Genomic DNA, 20,331 nt, shown 5'->3' with positions numbered 1-20,331 from the left:
AGTGTCTCATACCTCAGTGGTAGAAATAACACCTTAGTTTTGTATTGGTGCCTGCTTCACACAAAGAATACCTCATTATATATATACTAGAGGCCCCGTGCATGAATTCATGCACCAGTGGGGTTTCTTCGCCTGGCCTGTGGGATCGGGCCGAAATCAGCTCTCCAACATCCCCCGAGGGGTCCCGGATTGCGAGAGGGCTCAGGCCAAACCGAGGGACCCCACTGGTGCACGATTGGGGCTGGGAGGGACGTGAGAGGTTGGCTAGATGGGAAGGGACCGTGGGAGGACTCCAGGGCATGTCCAGCCCATCTCACTCAGTCCTGATCGGCTGGACCCCATCAGCAAGCTAACCTACCAGTTGAAGAGTCTGTCCCCTGTTGGTCAGTGCACATCATAGCAAGCAGTTGAGCGGTGTTAGTATATCATTAGCATATTATGCTTTGATTGGCTGAATGGATGACCAAATGACTGGATACTTAGCATATTAGGCTTTTAATATATAAGGTTGATTTTAGAGAGGGAGGAAGAGAAAGAAAAACAGAGAGAGAGAGAAAGAGAGAGAGAGAGAGAGAGAGAGAGAGAGAGAGAGAGAGAGAGAAGAGAGAGGCATTGATCAGTTGCCTCCAGTATGTACCCTGACCTGGAATCAAACCACAACCCAGATATGTGCCCTGACCAGGAATCAAACCTGCAAACTTTCTGTGTACAGGGACAATGCTCCAACCAACCGAGGCACAGTGCAACCACTTTAGCTCTGAAATGATGCATCATTTCAGAGCTAAAGAAACCACGGTGCAACCACTTGACTCACTGTCCAAAATGATTTCCTAAAGATTTAGAATAATAACAGTTTTACTATGGTTCCATTATTTTTGCAGATGAATGATATAAATGAAAAAAAGAATCCAAATAATTTAGGTATTAACCTGGGATTTATAGTTCTTAGTTTAGAAAGCTTGCTGAAGTCTTCCCTGTTGAGTGGGACACATCTGAACTTCGCTTCTGGTCTACCAGAGATGAGAATTGGACCACATCAGAAGGGACAAGTATTCAGTGTGTGTGTGTGGGTGTGGGGGGGGGGGGAGGGATGACCACCAACTAGGAAATTTTCCTATTTAGAAATTTCTATGCTTTCTCAAGTCTGTTTCAGACATGTGATGCATATTTAATCTTATGTTAATCATTATCAGATTTTCCTACTGAGCTGTGCTGTTCCTAGCCTATGACCACTAGTGGCAGAAACCCTTGCCAGCTTCTAAACAGAAAAGTGCTCTGCTTCGGGCGAGCCCGGAGCTAAGGAGCACAGGATGAAAACAACGCCAAGAAGCCTTTCTCACCTGAGGATTTCAATAAAGAAGAAAGAAAAAGCAAAACAAAACAAAAATGCAACCTTAACGGTCACACATACTTAAGTTGACCAGATATTTTCCCTTTCTCCCAGTTTCTTTGTTTGATTTGGGTTCGGGGTGTTTTTTGAAGAAATTATTTAATGCTTTTAACATATTTTCAATTATCACACAATTATCCTTTATTCATAGGAAAAGGATATCAGTGGAAATCAAGGCTAATAGGAGGAACTAAAACCATAAGGTATCAACTGAATGAGGTGTACTAAGCCTTCATGAGGTGGTGGAAAGGTGGTCAAAATGCTCATTGTAAGTGTGGTGGGTGACATTTAGTCAAATAGAATCACTATCAGGCATTATGCACCATGAGATTATGAATGACAGGATCTAAGGCTATTCAGTCTGGAAAAAATGCAAATCAAATATCTTAGATGAAAATGTTCTTTCCAAAACTACATGGTAAAAGGAGGATATTTCTTTAAACACAAGAAGGAAGCTACAACTCCATGGTGATTTATTGACTAAAGAATAGAAAGCCGTTTGCTTACTCTGATCTGGGATGGAGCTGGGGTTCGAACCTGGTCAAGGATTTGCCAGGATCCCAGTTCATGAAGTATCACATTCATTGAAAAGCTCAAAAGAAACAGGGATTTTCTGGTTCAAATATAACACTATGTTATGAGCGATTGTGGTCATAAATCATCTCTTTAGTTATCTTTGAAATCCCAAAAGAATGAGGTGCTAAAATTTAAAAAAAAAAAGTAATCTAAACCCTTAAAGCTCCAAAAATGCTCATTTTTGAAAGAAAAAATATTCACACTTAGGAATATAATTTTCCCATAACTGGGGAAATTATGACTATTGTTCTTCTGAGGTCAGTTCACTCAGAAATAAGACAGGTTTTCTCATCCAAACTACCAACTAAAGCAAAACTGAATAGAGAAAAATCTAAATTAAGTGGGGAAAGGGTCATACTGAATATGTAGCTAACATAAGTTATCCTCCCCACCACCAATCTTTAGCAAAGTTTCTAAGGGCTATCCACTTGAAAAGATGTACATAAATTCATTTTTATGCTGACTTCTTGTACAACCAAAGTCCAAGGAATTGAAGGGAAAAAAAAGAAACAAACAAAGAAACAAACAAAGAAGAACAAAGACTAGTTAATGTAGGAACTAAACAATCCAAAGCCCTGAACAACATCCAGTTCCTGTGTTAGGTTGTGTCAATTGTACTAACGATGCCTGGACTGCAAGAATGGTACTTATTTAGAACACCTTGTGAAAATTTACTTTATAAAGTTAAAGAAATTTTCGTTTTTCTAAAGGAGTAACAATAGCAAGCTTAGCGAATCACTTTGATTCAACTCTAACATGCCCACAGACTGTAACTTATTTAACCAGGTATACAATACAGTGTTTATGTTTTACAGTGATTTTATTTAAATAATTAGAAGAAATCAATTGCTGTTCATAATGAAAATAAATCTGGCAATTTGCCTACAATCTCACATTTGAAAATAAGTAAAATTATGTGCAAACACAAAGGGCAAATTTATCATTTTCATTAGAAAACACTTCTGAGGGGGAGAGGAGAGCAATGCCTAAGAAACGCTGAGGTCAGTTGGGTAACATTTTCATTTAAAGATTTTTAGATAGAAAAATAAGTCATCTAATTCTGAGGAAATCAGATTCTAAATGAGCACATCTTTCATTAATTTATCATAATTCGTTCTCAAAATTACCAGCATGGGTAAGTTAAATAGTGATAAATTAAATGCCTGCAATGTATCATAACAGTAATTTTAATATTCTAACCATTTCATGATATTGCGCTAAATGTTCTGTCCAATTACATTATAACTGGCCAAACCTGTGTGATTGCCTGCTTCAACCCCAGATTTCTTCTGGGGCTGCAGGGGAAAAAGAATGTATCTGTATTGATTATTGAAGACCACACAATTTATAAAGCAACACTGTCCCCATTTGGTTTCTAATGAATTATCTAGTGGTTCTTCCAGTTACTCTGATGTGAAAATCCGGAGCAGGACTACTTGAAGGAAGAAGCAAAAACACAATTCATATTTGTTTCCGGGATGCGGAGCAGGTGATTAGTTGTAGAGATTGAGGAGTCAGATGTGTATTTTCTTTCCCTCTTCTTTTGAAACGAAGTATTACCATCCACACATACAGTGTGTTCTTCTTCAACTTCCAGTTTTCACTGAGTCAGCTCCACTTGCTGTGGTGGGTCCGGGGCCCTTTGTTGCCAGGATGGGTTAGCCGACCAGAGAGAATGGGGCTTCTCCACCCCCACAGCCTTGGGCTGTGCCCCAGAGGAGGGGAGAGGAAAGCTACCCTCCATCCTCTGGGGGCCAGAGCCATTATCACTGGGTGGTGGAACGCAGCCTCCGTACCCTGTGCCCACACACATCTGGGGCTCCTTCCTCCACAATATCGGTTGCACTGACCCTATACAATAAAAAAAGAAAGAAATTTTAGAATTCACATCATGCACAATCTCCAGCAAGAGATATCTTAATAGCACTGGCTGGAGAATAGACCTGAAATGTGGCACAAAATGAGCCCATTCCTGAACCATTGAAGACCCAATGCTTTAAAAATGAAAATACTTTTGGTTGGTTGAGATGATTCAAAGGACTATGCTACCTGACATTGCTCTTTCACTTTCCCTGTGTATTTCCTCTCTCCCCGTCTGGACCATAAGTGACTTGAGGCTGGAGCTCAGACTGTGAATGCACTTGCATTCCTATCCCCTCGCATGGTGCTCTGACCCTCTCGTGGTGCTTCCTACTGGGCCTGCACCCGCTGATGTTGGCTGAGGTCAATGAATATGGTTCTGTGGGTCCGCCACTGGCACAGCCTGTGTTTTTAATAGGTTTTCCAGGAGCAGAGGAGGGATTAGCAAAGACCCAATCTTGATTTATGAGACAGCTGGACATGATATTAGGAGGCGGTTGTGTGAGTGGCATGTAGAGAATGACTCAAGCTGTTTGCAATAGAGCAGTGATGGCGAACCTTTTGAGCTCGGCGTGTCAGCATTTTGAAAAACCCTAACTTAACTCTGGTGCCGTGTCACATATAGAAATTTTTTGATATTTGCAACCATAGTAAAACAAAGATTTATATATATTTTTTTTAATTTTAAATTGCTTTTATTTTTTTTCTTTTTATTGCTTAAAGTATTACAAAGGGTAGATTTATATTTTTGATATTTGTCTTATATATTTAAATGCCATTTAACAAAGAAAAATCAACCAAAAAAATGAGTTCGCGTGTCACCTCTGACATGCGTGTCATAGGTTCACCATCACTGCAATCGAGTGACCCAAAAGAGAAATATTCTAACCTATTCTTGAGTATTCAGCCGAGTCCTTAGCTCTTTCCTGAATTTAACCATATTATGGTCAAATCATTGTGCTATTGGTTAACTTATCATAATATATGTGCCTCTAGAGTGGATTACCTTTGTAACAAAGAATTATGTATTTTTAGCTCTTCAAGAAAAAGTAGAATGTAACTATAAGATATTCCATTACTTTCTAATAATGCTACGAATAACAACAAAATCAAAGCAACTTTTGAAAATGGTGAATGTTTTCATTATCCAGGCAACAACACTGGGAACAGTACATACAGCACGATAATATTTACCATAATTTTAATTGTCAATTCCTAAGTGTACCTTAATATCCAGGGTGTTCCTCTGGATATTATGAAGTAAAGTTCAACTGAATTGGGTTCCATGGCAACATATGTATGAGAGGTAAGTTTAGAGTAAGTTTTAAAAAATAAGAAGCCTATGTTCTCTCTACAAGGAAATATGAGGAGGAGAGTATGGTAATAAGCATATTTGTGAAGGGCAAATATCAGAAAATGTAAGTGCAGCTGAAACGCTAGCAGAGGAACGGTTTTTGTTGGCTCCAAGGTTCTCTGAACCTTTCTCAAAGCTTATGATACAAAGTATATTCAGCCTTGTTCTCTGAGTTATGAAACAGAACTTTGGTATCTGAGACTGAAACCCCAGAAGTTGATCAAAATACAACTCTTGTCAAAGGCATTATGTCAACGCGTATCTAACTCCATCTCTACCTGAGGCGGGTTGAATTCCAGAGCAGCCTGAGGGCCTGGATTGATTTTGTGGCCCCTCTCCCAGCGGCTTGGATGGACTTCCTAGATGTCTAGGCTTGCAACTGAAGGCTAGCCCTGATAAGACTTGAATACTCCCCGTTCCCTGGGAGAACCCCCTCATCAACCTAACTGTACAGGAACCTTTCCCACGGAACGCATTTTCTTAGATCCATTGACAATGTCCCTGGAACTATGCCGACAACTACCAATATACACCTGAACCCCAAGAATGACACCAAAACCCAACCTAACTCAAAATGAGTCAACTCATCATGCGCTTGCTCAACGTGACCTAGCAGACTGCTATGTGACCAGGGATTTGAGGCCATGGTAACCTCACATCTAAGGCAGGAATCCAGTCCAAATATCTTTCTCTGAAGCTCGGGGGCATTCCAATACAGCCAGCGGCTCACATAGCTTATCCAATTTAACTCTTGCTTCTGGGCTTAAATGACACTTTTCACATTCAGAAAAACATTCAGGAGGAAGGTAAAGGTAACCATTCACCAGACTCCAGGGAGGTAAACTGGCCAACATCTGCTGCCTGGCCGTCCTGGGGGGCCACAGGTCGATTCCCATCCCCGAGATTCTGGTGTTCCTTTAGAACCACAAACTGCAGAGAATAAAAGGGAGGGAGAGAGAGAACATCATTATAATTCATAAATTATCTCAGCGTACATGAAATCGGAGGCTATGGCTTCTCATGTTCATACTATGGAAGTTGAAAGCTGAAGGAAAGGTCCTGTAAATTTATTTCTCTGGCTAATGAATGAGAAGTTTAGTTCAATTTGAAACTTGATGTTACTCTCTATTAAAGCAACCAGGCCCTATCAATATCTTTGCTGAACGATCTATCCTAATTCCAGAATCCCAAGTTTTGGGTCATGCTTTACTTTAATCAACCCAAGAATCCATAAGTGTTCTAAGCATTGCCAATAGGCCAGAAACAATAATATCTCCTATAAGATGTGCTCCAACTTTTCAAACGTGTGTGTGCATAATAAAATTCATTTAACTATGCTACCAAGTTCTGAGTAATTGGAGTCATGCATGGGTAGTAATAACTAATAGTGCAAATACTATTTGCAGGAATCCACCAAATGCTTTTTCATGGTTGAACAGTGTGGGAACCAGAATTCTAAAAGGCAGGCACAGAAAGTAACATTTCTTTTTGGGCAACAAAATGATTATCTCTGTTATTATTTGTATTATCCAAAATTGGTGTGGCACTTGCAATGGGGCTGATCAGAGGTCACTGGCTCACATTCACACCTCATACTTTGAATATTAAAATAGATCAATGATAAAAGGAAAGAAAAGAAGTGACTTCAGGCCCCAGAATAAAGGATGCAGTTTGGCAAAGTCCTTCCTTACGGATCAGTGATTCAAAGGAGGGGCTGCCCAAGGTTTTGGCTAATCAAGCTCCATTGATTCAGAAATGAGCCCTACACAAGAAGAAGCCCATAACTTGGAAATACAAGGAAGAAAAGGGAATGGAAAAACCTTGCTCAGGTTTTGAGAAAAGTATAGAAAGGAATGATGAGTGGAGTTGATTCGGGAGAGAAATGTTGATCATGGAAGAGTGTATCCCCTGAACACGTGTTTCTATTCTCTTACTAGAGGCCTGGCTTGCACCCTCTCCAATCTGGGACCCCACAGGGATCAGCCCTAAACCGGCAGTCGGACATCCCTCTCACAATCCAGGACCGCTGGCTCCTAACTGCTCGCCTGCCGGCCTGATCACCCCCAACTGCCCTCCCCTGCCAGCCTGATCTCGCCCCTAACCACCTCTGCCTCGGCCCCCGCCACCTTGGCTTTTCCGGAAGGAAGTCAGACATCTGGAAGATGTCTGGTCGATCCGGTCTAATAGCATATTACCCTTTTATTAGTATAGATTTCCCACAACACTAATCCCTCTCCTTGTCATGAATGGACTCCCTGAAGTAACATTTTGCAAAATCAATCTGCGACCCACTGTTATGGGGGTATGCCCATTATTCCAGCTCCAGTCAAAACTCAGCCTTCTGCACTGCAAAATTTCCAACCACATGTCTCCCTGTGAGCAGAACACAGGTCTCTGAATCCTGGGCTGAGACATGGATGGCAGCTGACAGAACCAGATTTGTTTCTGCAGCTGCTCCTCCTCGTTTGCGTGCTCAGCTCTGTCCCGCTCTCACTGACATCTGGTGAGGGCGACTGAGTTTGGGAGCCCCCGTCCCACACCCCACACCCCCGTCCACCAACCAACAAGCTGCTCATGACAACAGGCTGCTCATGGCAACGGCAAGTGTTTTTGATTTCTTAAAAAGATACACACCGATTGTGTCTCCTTCTCTCCCTGAGTTAAGTCAGGTGAATTCAACTTGCTACTCAACACCTGAACGAAAAACCATATAGACTGACAAGCGCAACCTGTGGACTTAGAAGTCACAAGGCCACGAAGAACTGAGGACGTTCTATAGCAAAGTGCACCCAGAATCACACACTTACGGAATCTCTAGAGACAGAGGAATCTTAGAGCTCATCGAACCCAAACCCCTTGGTGTCCTGAAGAGGAGGCAGGGGGTACGTGACCTGCTGAAAATTAGACCTCCATTTGCTGTGAGGATCAGTCAGGCTAGAACTCACATTTCTAATTGTATTTCTATACTCCGGTTCAACCACAAAATCAGTATTTTTTATTTGCTAAGCCTGGATGATAGTATAGTCAGGGCAGATGACCACTTAGCGGTGAAAAGCGTAACTGCAGGAAAGCTATCCTCCGGGAATGCACATGAGGTGGAGGCAGGGAAACGGGCAAAGTGATATGGGAAGGGCTCCAAAATGTGCCTTTGCCTCTCATAAGCTCTCCTAATTAACGTTTCCCTGTTTGCCCACAGGTTTCAATCCCCCATGGACCTGTCATATATTCCAGCCGCTTCCACAATCTATCCCACCGATAATACCAACAGCACACAGTGAACCAGTCAAGTCATCTCTGAGGTTTCTGGGAACAAAAATACCAAGTTTCAAACGTTTAGCCTGTCTCAAGGCTGCCCTCTAGTGTTCGAAGATCAATTACTGAAGTGGGTCATCCGGGAAGCATTTTGAACTTGAATCCATAGGGTTGCCAGGTAAAAAATAGGACACCTGGTTAAATTTGAATTTAAATTTGAACTTTCAGTATTAGTATGAATGGAACTAGGTGGACCGTATTTTTTATTTGCCAAGCCTGGCAACTATTTTGCTGCTGCAGTTCAGGGATTTAAAATGTTTGTGAGGAAAGAAATAGGCAGAAAATTAGGAGAATACCCTTGGGTTTTTAAGTCATCCATCTGAAGAGGATCACCTACAATTGGGAAAGACTTTTCATACACACATCAAAATCCAGGTTATAGGAAAAAACTGCATGATCGAAAGAAAGGTTCCGTAAGTTTCTTGTGCAATTAAAGTATGGCACTACTGTAGCCTGTTGGATTACTTTACTTTAGGGCAGAGTCCCCCCAGCCCAACCAGGACCTCCCCCCGACCCGCCCCCCGCCCAGTTATTGTGGTGCTGGCTATCACATTAACACCCGCTGGAAGCTAGATCAGCTTCCAGTCTCTCTGAACTCAGAAGAATTAGAAAGACTGAGCTGGGATTAGTATAAAGCCAATTTCTTGCTTTATGCACTTTGGTCACGTTACCCAAGGTTGGGGGCCAGAGGACATCCCAGCCTCTCCATCTGCAGGCCTGGCGCTCACATCTCTGTTCGAGTCTTCGTAAGGGTTTTTTGGATTTTTCGATAGCAGCTTCTGAGTCCTGCAATCAAACCAAAATGTGAGACCATCTCAACACAACACAAAACAGTAGCCCACTCGGGGATGGTCAGGGACGACTACGTTTACTACTGCAATTTAGGTACTTAAAATGCATGGGGGAGATGAAACAGTAAGAAAACTAGAAAGACAACTGGGGGGTTTTAAGCCCTTACTTTCTGCAGAACTTTCCAGATGATGTTTCACTTTTTCCAAGGTGCTGTGAGATGGGGGTGGGGGTGGGGTGTGGGGGGGAGGCGTAAAATGGAAATGGGGAGGGAGCCATGAATTTATTGAATACTAACTACATCCTAGGCACCGTCCTAGGACTGGAGATATAGCAACCCCCCAAAACAACAACAAAACATCTCTACCTTAACAGATCTACACCTTGGTGGGGAGGAGGGCAATCTATGGAAATAGTTTCACAGCAATCGCGTGACACACTATATCAGCCCCATTTCATAAGTGAAGCCAGTGGGGCCGGAAGACAGCGTGACCACCCAAGGCACCCCGCTAACTGGGGCAGCCCAGGGGCTGGTCACAGTCACACGATGCCTGGCTCCTTCCACTGGCTCACTGCGGCCTCCTGCTCACAGGCATTACAGGCAAGAACACGGGGAGTGGAGGCCCAAGAGCACATCGCATCATAGTTGCCAAGCCAGGAACTAGACTAGGCCTCCTACCTCCAAATTCAGTTTTATAAATATGTATTTGGCTGAAAAAAATTTAGCGCTGAGTCTATACAGTGCATGGTGTCATGCTCTAGTGCAGTGGTTCTCAACCTTCTGGCCCTTTAAGTACAGTTCCTCATGTTGTGACCCAACCATAAAATTGTTTTCGTTGCTACTTCATAACTGTAATGTTGCTGCTGTTATGAATCGTAATGTAAATATCTGATATGCAGGATGGTCTTAGGCGACCCCTGTGAAAGGGTCGTTCAACCGCCAAAGGGGTCGCGACCCACAGGTTGAGAACCGCTGCTCTAGGGGGAAAGGGAGTCTGTACAATGCATGGTGTCATGCACTAGGGGGAAAGGAAGTCTCTATAATGCATGGTGCCATGCACTGGAGGGAGGGGAAGGAAGAGAGATCTAGAACTAAGGTGAGATCCCTGTCCTCAAAGCAATGCCTCCCAAGGGGGAGAGAGGGGTGTATGATATACAGAACAGCCGTAGAGTGAAGGCGGGGCGGGGGGGTGGGGGGGGGGAGGTGCGGAGGTGCAGTGGTGCAGACCACCAGCCAGCCCCGGGAGTCCAAAGCAGCACGCCGTCTTGGGCCTGCCGCAGCCTAATTCCGGGCAGCAGGGCACCCTGTGTCCGATAGGTCTGCCTGGGCGTCTGCGCAAGGGCAGCAGGAAGGTAGGCGCTGCTGTGAAAGCCCCGGATCAGGAGCTGCGAATTCGCTGTCACCGAGGCATCCATCCAGGAAAGGGTGTGGGCTTATTATTTTTAATCAAAGGCATTAAGCAAAGGCATGAAGCAAGTGGCTAATGTAATCAATTCCAACGTGACAGAGCTACAGTTTGTCACAGAATACTTCCTGTTGTTATAAAGTAATAATCCAATACTTCAGAAATTAGTTTCACAAACCATCTTTTGAGAGATATACAAGACCAATAGTATCAAACAATCTAGACAAGACAGGCAAGGACTGGTACAAAGTAAGGAATAACTGACTCTTTAAAGAAAGGCACTTAGTGTGTCTATTGTAAAACCTCAAAGCTAGAGCCCTGGCTGAGTAGCTCGGTTGGTTCAGTTGGTTAGAGCATCATCCCAATACACCAAGGTTATGGGTTTGATCCCTGGTCAGGGCACATATAAGAATCAACCGCTGAATGCATAAATAAGTGGAACAACAAATCTCTCTCTCTCTCAATTTCTAAATAAATAAATAAATAACTCAAAGCCAGAGCTGTATTTATTGGCATATTTTAATGACATGGCAATATTTAGACTGGCAGTTCTAATTTGATCTTCTCAGAATCAATACAGCTACTATACAAATGCAGTCAAGAACATAGCTGAAAATTTGTGCTGGGGTAAGCAGTTCCACTGGCCAGAACTGCTCTGTAAGTAACCATACCTTTGTTCAGGAAAAAAAACTTCACAACTCCGGATGCATTTCAGCAATAAGGAAAGAAAAAAAAAAAAGACTTCTGATAAGTTTTCTTTTTGAAGGAGTAGTCCTTATCAGTTTTTTGATTTTAGGTCCACAGGGGTCAGAGGCCAAAGACATTCTTAAAGTCTCCAGTCATCTTTCAGCTGAGCTGGTCTTTGAATCCTAAGTACGAAAAGCCAGCAATCTGCCCCTGGCTTTCAATCCAGAGCTCTGAAGCACATCAGTGGGACATAAAACATATTACTATGCCATAGCGCATAGAATAAGAAAAATTATTTGATAATCATGGCTCACATAACCTTAAGTTTCTTGCTCCCAATTTTGTCTACACTATTATTTGCCAAGCATCTATTTTTCTTCTGGTATTCTGTCCAATGGGACGAAGCACTGCTTATTCAATATTCTTCTCACAGACATCTGGAATCATGTTTGAATACCGGAATACAGTGGTTACTGATGGACCACTGGTTAAAAATTCAAGTCGTGCCTGAGAATCTTGTGTCTTGCAATAGAAAAGGGTTTGGAACATGTGACCCTCTGGGGGAAGATTACAGTTCATGGAAAAACATAATAATAACAACAGATAGGCCCTAAATGCCAGACCTACACTAAATGCTTTACTTAGATTAACTCAATCCCACAGTAACTCTCATGTACTATTCTTGTTCCCATGTATAGCAAAGGAAATTAATGAATATAAAGATTAGATAACATGCCTGGTGTTATGTAAAGATTTTTGAAATTGATTTTTAGAGAGAGAGTAAAGGAGAGGGAGAGAAAGAGAGACAAACATTGATGTGAGAGTGAAACATCATTTGGCTGCCTCCACAACCCAGGCACATGGCCCAACAAAGAACTGAACTGGCAACCCTTCGGTGCATGGGACGATGCCCAACCGAGCCACACCGGCTCCCAATGTTAATTAAACATGAACTAGGGATTGAACCCGTGCAGTATGATTCTAGAGCCCATGTCCTTAACCTCTACACTGGGATATAGCAGGATCTCAGACAAGCATCTCTTGAATATGTTGAGTTCTCCATAATACAAGACAGTTGATATCTGAGGGGTTGTAGTACCAGTGAGTGTGGTTGGAGTTATTGGCAGATGGTGGTAGGTATTCCATATGTTCCCAGAAACTGGGACCTATTAGTTAAGTGGGTGTTAGGTTTTTGGGCCATAAAATGATGTGATCGAATTCGATGACTCAATAAAGTTCCCTTCAGCCCCAAAGTGTTACAACTCAGTGACCTGGTGCAGCACAAACTATAACAGAACATAAAACGTTTCTCAGTGTTGAGGGTCATGGAGGATGACGTCCTACTTTTTAAGAAAATGGAACATCAGCAGTGTGATGCCTACACCTTCATCCCAATGTAGTGTCAATTTTTAAAAATAAAATGTACAAACATTGTTTCACAGTTTTTAACTTTTAACTTGACATGATTGGAAACACAACATCCAAGGACCAACATCTTCCTTCCGACTTGGGTAAGATACTGATTTGCTGGAGCAAAAGTGAGTGCTTTGTGGGACATCAACTCAAGAGAAGACAGGCATGAAAGTACAGCTATGCAGGCGGAAGGGAAAGCAGGTACCAGGGGGAAAAAATAGTGGATACAAAACTGCCTCATTAAACATTAGTAGCAGCCCCATGCACTACCCGGGCGTGTGAACAAGGACTGGAGTGGAGGCAGGAAAAGGGGAACGGCTGCCCTCTCAGAGCTGGGATCCTGCACCCCGTGTCACTGTCCTTCGCTGTGACCCCCGTTGGAAGTGCAGAGGGTGCAGACGCCCCTCTCGGGGAGGCAGGTGCTCCCGTGGGAGGGGCTGGGGCTGAAAGTGCGGGTGGACAGAAGGCTCACCTGTAGTAGTGGGCGCCCCACAGCCCCAGCAGCAGCAGCAGGACCAGCAGCACCACGCAGACGGCCACCACCGTGATGCTCCGCTGCCGCCCGCGGCCCGCGTGGCGCAGCTCCCACCATTTCAGGTCCCGGTGCTGACAGCGCTCCCCGACGTAGCCCACGACACAGCTGTGACAACACACACACACACACACACACACACACACACAGAGCGGTCAGCCGGAGCCCCGGGCAGAAACGCTTCTTCTTCAGGCCCGATATCCAGCTGCCTCTGCATTTCCAGGCTCAGCTTTTCGGAAGCACATGGGAAATCCATGGGGGGGTCAGCCTCCGCTCCACACGTCCATGCTGCGTGGACTTCCCCTTCGTCCCTTTGCCCTGGGATCGATGGGGGATTTCGCACACGGCCTCTCCCAGGCATCGCAGGGCATTGATTAAAGATCAGTTACTCTTAGGCGGAAATCCTGAGGCTCTGCCTTTAAGACCAACACAAAGCAACTTTGCCCTAAGAGCCAAGCGAGTTTTCGAGCAAATGTTTGGCCAGATCGCAATGCCATCTACATTCGGAGGCGGTGGCACGGGAAAGCAGAGCCCTTCGTTGGAGCCCAGGCCGTACAAGAATGTGAGCCAGCAAGCACAGCCCCGGCTGTGGTCTGTGGAGGAAACATTTTCCTTTTCCATCACCACAGGCCCAGAAGGAGAGCTCTCAGGGGCGTTTGCCTACTGTCTTCAAAGGGGAGAAACTAAATGGAGGGGTTGAATCAAACATTCAACCCTTCCCTGCCAGTTCGCCAGTGAAACTTACTAGAATTAACCACCAGCGACTGGCTCGCTGAACCCCCGGAGGGAAGTACGTGAAACAATGCTGCCATCTACTGGGATTGAGCGCTTCCACAATCTGTGCGGATCGTGCGAAGAATGGCAGTTCTATTTTTCGTTTTGCTTTGTTTTATTATTCTTCACGGGGGGCGTAAACTTAAAAAATAATATTTTGTGATGCTCACTTGGTAGGAATGTCCTCCCTTGAGCCTGGGCCTGCTATCTATCTATTCATGAAGCCGCCTTATTCCAAAAGGACTCCACGGAATGGAAACAGAGAGAACTGATACCAGACCCCATGGAAGAAAGGGGCCGCATGGAAGAAACATTAGACAAAGCCCCAGAATATCTTGATGCTGCCCTAGTTCTACCTGGAGTTGGTCATAGGCGCTTTGGTGAGTCACTTTCAGAGATGGGAGGGAAAGGACCTAGCATTTGTTAAGCGCCTTATGTGTTTGACACTGTGCTGGACACTGTTGCTTATTTTTGATGGCCTGTTCCCATTTTACAGATGAGGAAAGTGAGGCTCAAAATGGGGTTAAGTAATTTGGGCCAGGTCACTCAGCTAGTGAATGGCAGGTTCCATGCAAATGGTGGACTTCAGAGCCTATGTTAATCCTACTATACAAGCCACATGCACCTCTGAAAGCTACTCTAGAACTGGCCAGGCAAGAGACAGCAGGACTATGAAGTGATTCCAGGCTGTCCTGGCATCTGTTTTCGTTCTAGCTATCTTTGGGTATAGACATTAACTATCAAAGCCTAGCACACACTTTTAAACTGTTGGATATTAATGGGCCACACCTCGAGTTCTCTCAGAGATTTTTTAAAAAAATATTTGTATTGATTTTTTACAGAGAGGAAGGGAGAGGGATAGAGAGTTAGAAACATCGATGAGAGAGAGACATCGATCAGCTGCCTCCTGCACACCCCCTACCGGGGATGTGCCCGCAACCAAGGTACATGCCCTTGATCGGAATCGAACCTGGGACCCTTCAGTCCACAGGCCGTTGCTCCATCCACTGAGCCCAACCAGTCAGGGCCTCTCAGAGATTTTAAGGTCTCAAGGAATATACCAAGGATTATACATTTCACCATATGGAGGCCATGACGGGCTGCAATAGCCGAGCCTCTATGAGCCTAACAGCACCCAGAGCAGTGAGTCCGCATTTCACAAGTTCACCAGCGTGGACTGCACGCGGCTGGTTCTTTGGGTTATTGAATTCTTCTTTTAAACCAAACAAAAGAGTCCCTGGCCAACTAAGTTTCCATTTCTATGGTCAAGTAATTTCAAGAAATTCTAGACGAAGTAAAGGCCAACCAAGCTTTTTCACACATTGTGTGGGCGGATCTTGGTCTGAAGAAGACCTTCCTGGAAGGGTGTGGGTTGGTTCAAAGCCTAACCAGAATAACGGAGGACCGTTTCTGAGCTCAGGAAGTTTGGAGTCTTCTGAGGATCTTTGGGGGAAGCTCCTGGCATGGAGACTTCAGTCCTCACATCCCTGCACCCTGGGCAGCCGGGGGTCCCTGTCGTCCACGCAAGGAAAGAGCGCCCTTTATAAACCTGCTCGCAGCGTTGGGAGCACTGTGTGGAGTGCTGCCCATGAAGTGTATCTAATAAAAGTTGGACTAGAGCCCTAACCGGTTTGGCTCAGTGGATAGAGCGTTGGCCTGCGGACTGAGGGTCCCAGGTTCGATTCCGGTCAAGGGCATGTACCTTCGTTGCGGGCACATCCCCGGTAGGGGGTATGCAGGAGGCAGTGCATCGATGTTTCTCTCTCATCGATGTTTCTAACTCTCTATCCCTCTTCCTTCCTCTCTGTAAAAAAAAAAATCAATAAAATATATTTTTAAAAAGTTGGACCAGAGGGCTCCCAAGAGATGTGCTATTATGGAATTTAAAACCTACAAGGTGATGTCACCAGGCAGGAAGAGGGAAGGGTTGAATGTTTGATTAAACCACAGTTTAATTAAATATAGAATTCAAAAACAAAGTTATGATCCAAATGGGAACTCTTGTCATAGTTTCAATATTGATTTTTTTTTTTTATTGCTTAAAGTATTACAAAGGGTATTACATATGTGTCCATTTTATCCCCCCGCCCTAGACAGTCCCCCAGCCTCCCCTATTCAATATTGATTTTAATGAAAGGCCCTCAAATATGAGTCTGATCTCCAGTTGGTCCTTTTGTAACAGCACATTTTAAAACATTATCAGAGGAATGTGATATTTTCATCAAGATTTAATGGTAGGAAGAAAAGCAATGTGTTAGAGTTTATAAGCCATTTAATTAATTGGCACGACCAGGTCCAGATGAACATATTAATTGCAATGCCTAACTCTTTCGTACAGCTCGTATTATCATAAAGTCTTTTATAAAAACAAAAAAAGGGACCTAATAAACTAGAACGTTTGTTTTCATAATTTCATTATTTGGGATGATAAGAAACCACGAACAAGTAAAACAACTTGATTTTATTGTCAAAATCAAGAATAACTAACACTAGATTTATCTTAGGTTAGAAAATTATAGCATGCCAATATGAATATGTAAACAGATTTTTATTAGAATCGAGTCATTTTTGCTAATATTCATGAGCATTCTTATTATTTTTGTCAGGCTGAAATGACTTATAATGCAAGGCACCCACTTTGTCACAGAATGAATATAACTTAATCCTAATAATTTAGACTATGTTTCTGCTGATTACCACTGATAAATAATAAAAGCCTTGCCTGGCCAGTGTTGCTCAGTGGTTGAGCATTGACCTATGAACCAGGAGGTCATGGTTCAATTCCCAGTCAGGGCACATGCCCAGGGTTTCGGGTTCGATCCCCGGTAGGGGGCATGCAGGAAGCAGCCTATCAATAATTCTCTCTCACTGATGTTTCTATCTCTCTCTCCCTCTCCCTTCCTCTCTGAAATCAATAAAAAAAAAAAATTTTAATAATAAAAGCCTTTAAACTTATAGCATCTATTCGTGAGAATCAGAATATTTTATCACTCCTTCCTCAGGCACAGAGAAAATTATCAGTGAGTCAAAAGCCTAGCATTAGGAGGCCTACTTATTTTTCAGAATCCATGGAGTCCCTCATATTGCCTTCAAAACATGGAAATAACAAAAAGTAAAACTGAGGTGGAACTAGACATTGTGAGTGTCGCTTTATGAAAGGCCCCGCGGGAAGGTGTTCTGGGTGAGTGGGCAGGAGGGCCGCAGGGTTACAGGGCTGCAGGTGACCCTGCCCACTGCGAAACCATCCTGGGGACAGAGAGGCAAGCAGCCATCGTGACTCCATCCAGCAGTTGCCATGAAACAACAGCGCAAACATCAACTATTAGGAAACTAAGTAGAAAAATGCATATATTTCAGTTTTGAGAATGGAAGGCAAGAAGTCCAGTGTGAATATATACGACACTTGTGTAACTTCAAAAACACACCATGGACGCTCTCCATATATGTGGCCGAAAAGAAATCAACGCTGTAAGCCATTCTCTCACAAACCTAAGCTTTTCAACCAAAACGAGAAGTTTAATTCCCAGACTGTCCCAGTAGTAATATCAAGCTATTTAAGGAAAAGGGAAAATCACCCAATTCCTTAAATGTATATTTAGCACAGGCAGCTGTGGGGGTGGACGGGGTGATATGCAGGGAGAATGCAACACACACACACAATGTATAGATGCAGGTTTATCTATGTTTCCCTGAGGAAAACCTAAGTATAGAAAATGCTCCTCACTACAAATGTTGTAAGTCAGCTGGAAGCTATGGGTTGCAGGGGCACCTCTCTAGGCCACCAGAAAGGCGGCTGCACTTACTTGCATGCGTAGCGGTCCACGGCTTCAATGTACATACACAGGCCGCCGTGGAGGCAGTACCCGGCGTGGGATGGGGGACATTCCGAGTAACCATTTCTCACAGAATGGCGCCCATCCTCCTTGAGATGAGAGGGTGGAGTCGGGTCTAGAAGAATCAAAGATTCTACTTTTATTTTCTGAAGCTAGCAGCATCCTTCAGGTACAAGTATCCACTTCCCATTACGAAAGACCTACATCCATCAGTGCCCGCTTTCGCTAACCAACAGAAACCCAAAGAGGATTTTCACTTTGAGGAAGAAAAGACGAAAAGCAAAAATAGCGTTCGGTGTTTTGCACGAGCCCTTAGCGAGCCAGAGGCACCCCGGCAGCAAGAGTGGGCATGCTCCTTCCCCAGGAAGCACACTGAGCACCTCAGCATCAAGCTCCATAGCCTTGAACTGTCTGTGAGCATCAGCGACTCGTCTCCCTTTATTCTGTGCACCTGTTAGCAAGGTGTGTTCTAAGGTATCAGAAAAGCCTACAAGCTCCTGAGGATGTGACTGGATATAATTAAGTGCAGTAGGTATGATTTGGTAGGTTGTTGTTGTTACTATTATTTTTTTTCAAATATATTTTATTGATTTTTTACAGAGAAGAAGGGAGAGGAATAGAGAGTCAGAAACATCGATGAGAGAGAAACATCGATCAGCTGCCTCCTGCACACTCCCCACTGGGGCTGTGCCTGAAACCGAGGTACATGCCCTTGACCGGAATCGAACCTGGGAACCCTCAGTCCGCAGGCCGACGCTCTATCCACTGAACGAAACTGGTTAGGGCTATTATTATTATTATTATTATTATTATTATTATTATTGGTCTTGGAATGCTCAAAACGTTTCCTATATAAAATTAATGGTAGCAATTGCTCTTTCACTTTGCTTCACTCTAGCATTTGAATGTCAGGGGAAACCTGGATCAGTGTCAGGAACTAGTTTCTGTGAACAATTTGTGAAACAGTGCCTTTTAGTGACAGTGGAACTACCAAAGCAACAATAGTTTCACTTTCCTAACGAGACTTTCTGCTGTTCGCCACGAAGAGGCCCATTCTTTCTTTAGGTTCAGTATTTTTTGACATAAAGCATATTGGAGGCAAATAAGAGAATGGTCAATCCTAAGACACCGAATGAATGAAGAGTCACTGATCTCATTATAAAAGCACATCTGTCATCCACAAACACACACATGTGAAATGACGACTAGCTCTAAGAGGGTCTCGCTGAACCACAGTATCTATTTATGGCTTATAAACCACCCACCTATACACAGTCCATTACCCCTGCTGTCCTGGGAGTCTCAAAAAATTTCTCCCACGCAATGATTTCTTCTAAAAACTATTTCACTTTCGGGGGGAACCTCAGAGACAAGACTAGTCCCGTTGAGAGAAGAGAAATGCTACCACACACAGGAAATGCCAACGTGGTAAAGTCCTTTCCCTGAATGGTTCACTGCTCTTCAAAAGGAAGACATGAGGGTGTGTAGCTGACTCTGTAACTATTAGCAATCTTCCAATACCTTTAAGGAGAGCAAACTATTTGAGAAAATAATTTGTTAGAAATAACAGACACCCAAGCAAGCCAGGACTTTCCTTTCTTAGGATGCATTCTGCTTGCAGCATGGAGCTGGATAAATAGCTGTCGGGGTAACTAGTAAAGGGGACGAGTCTGATCTCGCCTCCCCCCCACCCCCCAGCTTTGAGGCCAGCCCCCTGCTGGGGTGTGATGGTGAGAAGAGGCTGGGTTATGGGGAGAGGGTTCAGGAAGCAGGAGTTGACTATTATGAACGTTTTTTTTAAAAAAAAATGAGAAAAAAAGAGCTGGAATTCTAATCAGATCAAGAAATACTAACTTTTTAAAGTAAAAATTTAAAATCCTTGAAAGTGACTCAAAATGCGAAAGGTCCAGACATCCTCTACAACCTGCCCAGCCCTGCGGTTCCCCCAGCAGCCCGAGGAACTGACACCACAAACCGGGGCATTCGCTGCAGTTAAAGAGAGCCACCTGTGTTGTCTCCTTCCCTGAACTGTGAGTAATGAAGACGGATTTATCCCAGATGCTATCAAAATTAAAAAACAGACCACTGCGCATTCTCAAGGCCAGCGTCAACCTAATCGGGAAAGCAAACCGGACAGCCTGGTGGAACCAAATGCTTTCTGGAATCTCAAATGTAAACACACCGGGGTACAGAATTTTCCCAATCGAGCTCCTCCCCTTGGATCTAGATAACCCACCAACCTACCGGGGCAAATCCGCTGGGGTTCAGACAGGCTGCTGGCACACAGGCAGGTGTAGTTTCCCTCTGTGTTTGTACAGGTGGAATTTTCCCCACAGGTGTGCACGCCCAGTTCACACTCGTCAATATCTGCCGGGAAAGGGGGAGTAGGGATAATGGGGTGTGGA

The 20,331-nt window shown here is 43.9% G+C and overlaps 1 protein-coding gene across 1 annotated transcript in view; it reads right to left on the bottom strand.

Moving 5' to 3' along the window:
- Nucleotides 1-2,777: 2,777 nt before the first annotated feature.
- Nucleotides 2,778-20,331, bottom strand: part of EGF (epidermal growth factor) — a 62,900-nt gene continuing 45,346 nt past the window's right edge. Inside the window, exons 15-20 of the mRNA XM_081091449.1 lie at nucleotides 20,171-20,293; nucleotides 17,897-18,041; nucleotides 13,260-13,427; nucleotides 9,164-9,278; nucleotides 6,005-6,110; nucleotides 2,778-3,817 (exon numbers count right to left, since the gene is read on the bottom strand). Coding sequence (XP_080947575.1) covers nucleotides 3,567-3,817; nucleotides 6,005-6,110; nucleotides 9,164-9,278; nucleotides 13,260-13,427; nucleotides 17,897-18,041; nucleotides 20,171-20,293 — 908 coding nt within the window. The 3' untranslated portion in view covers nucleotides 2,778-3,566. The remainder of the gene's footprint in view (nucleotides 3,818-6,004; nucleotides 6,111-9,163; nucleotides 9,279-13,259; nucleotides 13,428-17,896; nucleotides 18,042-20,170; nucleotides 20,294-20,331) is intronic.

Source organism: Myotis nattereri, assembly GCF_964212035.1.
Source record: "Myotis nattereri genome assembly, chromosome: 1".
Taxonomy (NCBI): Eukaryota; Metazoa; Chordata; class Mammalia; order Chiroptera; family Vespertilionidae; genus Myotis; species Myotis nattereri.
This window is presented reverse-complemented; position numbering and strand designations above follow the sequence as displayed.